Source organism: Cebus imitator, unplaced genomic scaffold (assembly GCF_001604975.1).
Source record: "Cebus imitator isolate Cc_AM_T3 unplaced genomic scaffold, Cebus_imitator-1.0 Scaffold0, whole genome shotgun sequence".
Classification (NCBI taxonomy): Eukaryota; Metazoa; Chordata; class Mammalia; order Primates; family Cebidae; genus Cebus; species Cebus imitator.
In genome coordinates this window covers 5,226,221-5,232,075 of record NW_016107315.1, presented here as the reverse complement: position 1 = coordinate 5,232,075, position 5,855 = coordinate 5,226,221, and the positions used below count along the sequence as shown (strand labels likewise).

The window sequence follows — 5,855 nt, the reverse complement described above, 5'->3', positions numbered from 1 at the left end:
TTTTTTTAAATTCTTCAGCTAAGACAGCAGAAGAGGTGATTTATTTTGTTGTTACACTTGGCCACAAGTAAACACAGAAATAGTCCAGAATGTCACAGGTCCAGGGCAAAGGACCAACATGGGCAGTTTTGATTATGAGCAAGGTGGGTCTCAGAGGTGATCGGCGATCAGATGGCATTGAAGTTCTAGATCCATTGAGACAAGCTCTAGACAGTAGCATGCAGTCCCACAACTTGTACCAGCATCCTCAGCGTCTGGCATTCCATGTTTCTGCTCCTGTGGCCTCCACGGTACAACAAGCTAGAGGTTTACTTGGACCTCTGCTTCATCTTTCTTCTTTTGCGCTTCAGCCTGCGCATTCGTTTCTTCCTCCACTTGGCTGTCATGGCACAGAGGCTTCCAAAAAAAATGGCGCTAAGGCCGAGAGCCATTTTTTTTTTGTTTACCAACTATACATCTATTTTTCAGACATCTAAGATTAATGTCTGTGAAACAGTGGTCTTCTTTTTGTACATATTATAACGGGAAGTGTTCCTATTTATGTACTGTCTGTATCAATACTCACTGGACCATGATTAGCAAAATTTTAAACTTTGGTAGCTATATCTTTATGTTGCTTCCCCTCTGGGCAGCCAGCTGTGTGGATGTGCTTCTCCCTTAAGGACTGTGGCAAGACTAACAAGTTCATTGGAATTTGACTCCCTGACATGGAGCAGACGGCCTTGCCCTATCATGCCAGGCCCTTCATGTGAAGTTACTATTATCAGCTGCTTCTGTCTCTCCAGGGAAGGGTTTCCCTTTGATAAGCCTGGGCCAGGGGGATGAGGGTGAGATTCCCCATGTTATACCAGAGTTGGAATAGGGTATAGTGAAATTAGGGCCAGGACTGTGCCATTTTGATTCTTGAACGGTTTCTGTTACAGCTTGTCATGGGGAAAAAGTAACACTTATTTTTTTTTTCTCCCTTAGAAGACAAAAATACTAATGCATTTGAGAAAGCGGTAGTTTTGGGGGGAGGGGGAAAAAGCAACTGCTTTCCTGATCTGCAAGTTGGCTGGATGCTAAGATGTCCGTGGACATGAATAGCCAGGGGTCTGACAGCAATGAAGAGGACTATGACCCAAATTGTGAGGAAGAGGAAGAAGAGGACGAAGACCCTGGGGACATAGAGGACTATTACGTGGGAGTGGCCAGCGATGTGGAACAGCAGGGGGCTGATGCCTTTGATCCCGAGGAGTACCAGTTCACTTGCTTGACCTACAAGGAATCTGAGGGTGCCCTCAATGAGCACATGACCAGCTTAGCCTCTGTTCTAAAGGTGAGCAGTGTTGTAAACTCCAGTGTAATCCCCGAAGTTAAATCTAAGGATGAACTGTTGTTAATGTCTCCTCCAGACTAATTGAATGGCCTTGTAGCTTGAAAGTAAATTTAAGTGTATGTTGACATAATTTGGACATTTTGTTACATTTACTTTGTTTTCTTAGATGCATATCTAAGGTCCTCAGATTCCCAAATTAGTAAGAATTAGAAAGGAGGGGTGGGATAGATTCAAGAAAGATGTACTGTACCAGAAGTACATAGTAGCAGAATTGCAGAGCTTTGTACTTGTTTCAGGAAGTAAGCTTTCAGGAATTTTATGAGGTTGATACAGTAAAGCATCAGAATCACATCTTCTGTACAAATGTATTTGAGTGATAAATGTCTTGAGAGTATCCAGATCCCTCTGGTTTGCTCTGAATAATCAATGCCTTTGGACTAATGAGCTCATTTGTTTCATGTACTGATTTTAATAATAATTCTTTCTTATAGCTTGTATTTTATTGATTTAGGGGATATTAGTATGGAAATTGTAAAGAGTGAACAAAGTTGATTATTCTAGCAAGCATTTTATTTTGTGTTAATTTTTTTTTGAGGCAGAGTTTTGCTGGTTTCCCAGGCTGGAGTGCAATGGCTCAATCTTGGTTCACTGCAACCTGCACCTCCCGGGTTCAAGCGATTCTCCTGACTCGGCCTCCCGAGTAGCTGGGATTACAGGCATGTGCCACCACGCCCGGCTAATTTTGTATTTTTAGTAGAGATGGGGTTTCTCCATGTTGGTCAGGCTGCTCTTGAACTCCCAACCTCAGGTGATCCCCACCCCGTTGGCCACCCAAAGTGCTGGAATTAAAGGTGTCAGCCACCGTGCTTGGCCTTCATTTTATTTTTTAACACATAAACTGAAACATATCTTTGGATGTCTTGCACCTTGGGCCAGTTATTATCCTCACTATTTACATTTTTTATGATTATTTTGACAGTTTCTTAGCAAGCATGTTTCCTTTTCTAACACTGGCCATTATGGGAAATTGGAAACATTTCTCTTAGTGTTTTCACTAATCTTTCTTCATCAACTGTTACGTGGATTTCCTTCCTGATTAAATTGAAAGTCAAAAGGGCACCTTGGCATGATTTCAACCAAGTAAAGGTGTGTCTTGTGTGATTTCTATAACATTTGCTTTATCTACTAGTTTAGGGATTTTTTTCCCGCAGATGGTTGGCAGAGGCTAATACCTTGAATTTAGATACTCAGGTCTTTATTAGCAACTGGCTGCAAGCTGAAAGCTAAGTTTTTTTTCCTGACTTATTTCTAGAAGTGATTGTAGACTTCCTCTCTTGTGCCGAGCAGAAAACTCTGAAGAATGGGGACCTATCGATCCTCTGGGTTTGAGATTTCTGCACTATGGCTATAGCAAAGCTGCTGAACCTTTGCCTCCAGAGGGCATTTCCCTAGTAGAAAAACAATTATCGTGTTTTTCCTCACCATGCACACCTCTCCCTTGTTGATCAATAGTTTCTTTTGCTTTAGCCGTACTGTCAGGTTTTATACAGTGTTGGTATTTAAAATAAGAAAAGAATATGTTCATAATGTAAGGTTAGAAAAAATAATATTAGGAATTATGGGGGTGTGACTATGCACTGGACAGTGTCAATTGACCAAGTTCATTAGGATGTTCCTGTCCATGCACAGGAATTCTCAGATTGTCAAGCCCTCTGTACTGGCATTTTCTCCCCTGCTAGAGACAGCTGAGGCACAAGCACCTGTCCTTCTTTCCTTCTTTTTTTTTTTTTTTGTTTTAATTGTAAAATATGTGTAACATAAAATTTTCTGTTTTATATTTTTCTTCTTAGGCTGACCTAGGTGGTTAGCCTCCTGCAAAGTTTTTTCTTCTCCACCTCATCTCTTACTGCTCTTAGGACTCCTCAGAGTCTAGCTTGTGCTTTCTCTGAGTGAGGCTCCTTGAGAGCCCTTAGAACACAGTGACTGTGCCTTCCTTTGGTCTGTGTCCAAACAATACAGCTCCTGTGTTTCTTTAGATTATGTACTGCAGTCTTCTGACTTCTTTATGTTTTACCTGTTCACACATTTTGGCATGATCTCTCTAACTAGATTGTCAGTTCTTGGAGAGCAATAACTGTCTTATACCTTATCTCCTCCATCATTCTTGTCACACTATTTCATCTACAGTAGGTATTGAATAATTGCTTGGATATTCGTAGATTTTGTTGATTGTTGGTGATAGTAGCAGATGCTGCTGTTGGTATGAGCTAGATTTCCCAATCCCTGATACGTTTTCTTTCCTATTGGAAATGAAATAAAAGGGCATTGTTCTGGCCTTTAAGACTGAGAAGAGTAAGAACAAAAAGAACTTGGAACAGAGATGTGGGAATAAAGAGAAGAGAGTTGAAACAGGAAGGGTTAAAGAGAAAATGGAGCAAAGAGGAGAATAATCCACAAAAATTTAGATGGTGATAGAAGACAGTTTGTTTTTTCCATTCCTATACTTCACTGACAAACATGTTAACACCCATTTACTTTATGGGGCTGGGCAAAAAAAGGTCATGGCTCTTTTCGTTGGCTTGACTGTACATAAAGGGACTCTGGTGTTTTAAGTGGTTCAGGAGCTTGACCAAAGAGACTGGACAGAAAAGCAGTTTGGTTAAGAGTAAAGGAGAAGGAATCATATACAAACTTTTTTTCTTTGAGGCCAGATACAAACTAGCATTGTTTTTATTTATATTTTTAAAATTATATTTTAAATACAAAAATTAGCTTGGTGTGGTAGCATGCACCAGTAGTCCCAGCTACTGAGGAGGCTGAGGTAGGAGGCTCACTTGGGACTGGGAGCAGAGGTTGCAGTGAGCCGAGATTGCTCCACTATACACCAGCCTGGGCTACAGAGTAAGACCTTATCTCAAAACAAAGATTTTTTTTTTTGGTCGAGATGGGATCTTGCTATGTTGCCTAGGTGTTAAACTCCTGGCCTCAAGCTGTCTTCCTACCTCAGCCTCCCAAAGTCTTGGGATTACAAGCATGAGCCACCACTCCTGGCCTGTTTTTATTTTTGTAATTAATATTTTTTGAGGATGGGAGGGAATAATTTAAGTGTTTAGTTTACCCAATGGTGTTCCGGCTATTCTGGTTTACTTGTTGCACATGTCCCTGAAAGTGGGATCAATAGTGATAGTCACCCAAATCACTACTGATGTCCCCATTGTCATAGTGCTGATTGCACAATTCTGTGGTATATTGAAAAAATTTAATTCTTTCATATAATTTAGGTGCTGTGGCTTGTAGAATATGTTACGTGTGTATATAATTTAAAATTATAGTCATGGATTCTAGTCTATGAGTAAAAGCTATCCAAGTTTGAGGAGTAGCTTAAATTTTTCACTGATTCTCATGTCTTTGTACTCATTTTGTTGTGTCCAGGCAGTTGCATGTGGATGATTTATAGTATAGCATAAAATTAAGCCCTTTATTGCCATTTGGGACTTGAAGTCTCTTTTTAAAAATTGTTATTAAATTTTTTTTTTTTTTAGAAATGAGGTCTTGCCCTATCTCTAGCTGTAGTTGGAGTGTAGTAGCATGATCGTAACTCACTGCATCCTCAAACTCCTGGGTTCAAGCTGTCTTCCCATCTCAGCCTCCCAAGTAGCTGCAGCTAATTAAAAGCAATTTTTTTTAAGTGGGCTCAAAAAACTGCAAGAATTTTTTTTTTTTTTTGAGGAGGGGGCTCTTGCTATGTTGCTCAGGCTGGAGTGCAGTGGCTACTCATAGGTACGATCCCACTACTGATCAGCATGGGAGTTTTGACCTGCTCCGTTTTTGACCTGAGCTGGAAAAAAAAATTTTTTTTAAGTTACAGGATCTTGTTTGTTGCCCGAGCTGATGTCACCCTCCTGGTTTCAAGTGATCCTCCTGCTTCAGCCTCCTGGGTTAGCTGGGTAAAGTCTCTTAAGTAGAAAAATCCCGATTGTCTAGGACACTGGGATTTTAGTTTAATGAGGGCCCTGATGTCAGAAGGTAACTTCCTGTATGTGTTCTGGGACCAGTTTGTGAGTAAGGTCATTATTGAGAGATGAAGGGGCCCAGAAAATCAGATCAAGGGCTCAGGATAGAAAACAGAGAAATTGTTTATCTGTTATTGAGGTAGGGAAACTACTGATATTCAGATAGTGGAAATACAGATGCATTATTTGCATATGAACTATTCTACACACATCACAAATGGGATAGTCAAATGAGAGGAAATGATTGCCAAGTGAGGTGTTGTGTTGTAGGAAGAGGGAATCTCTGGGGAGTAAGTATTTTTAGTGATCATCTATGAGTCTTTAAAGAAAACAAAGTTACCTTTCTTACAAGCTGAATTTTTATATGAAACTTACACAAATATTACTGTATTGTCTTTATGAATGAAAGAGGGCCCTTCTTGCAACCATAGGCATTTTTATTACAAAATGTGCAGCAGTTAGCTAAGAATTATTCAGTGAGTTCTTTTAATTACCATTCCATGGAACTCTTTTTTTTTTTTTTT

At 40.0% G+C, this 5,855-nt stretch overlaps 1 protein-coding gene across 1 annotated transcript in view; it reads left to right on the top strand.

The window, feature by feature from the left end:
- The window catches only part of ARIH2 (ariadne RBR E3 ubiquitin protein ligase 2), an 88,406-nt gene that overhangs the window by 9,028 nt on the left and 73,523 nt on the right, over nucleotides 1-5,855 (top strand). The window contains exon 3 of the mRNA XM_037744935.1: nucleotides 970-1,318. Within this exon, the coding sequence (XP_037600863.1) occupies nucleotides 1,067-1,318 (252 nt within the window). The 5' untranslated portion in view covers nucleotides 970-1,066. The remainder of the gene's footprint in view (nucleotides 1-969; nucleotides 1,319-5,855) is intronic.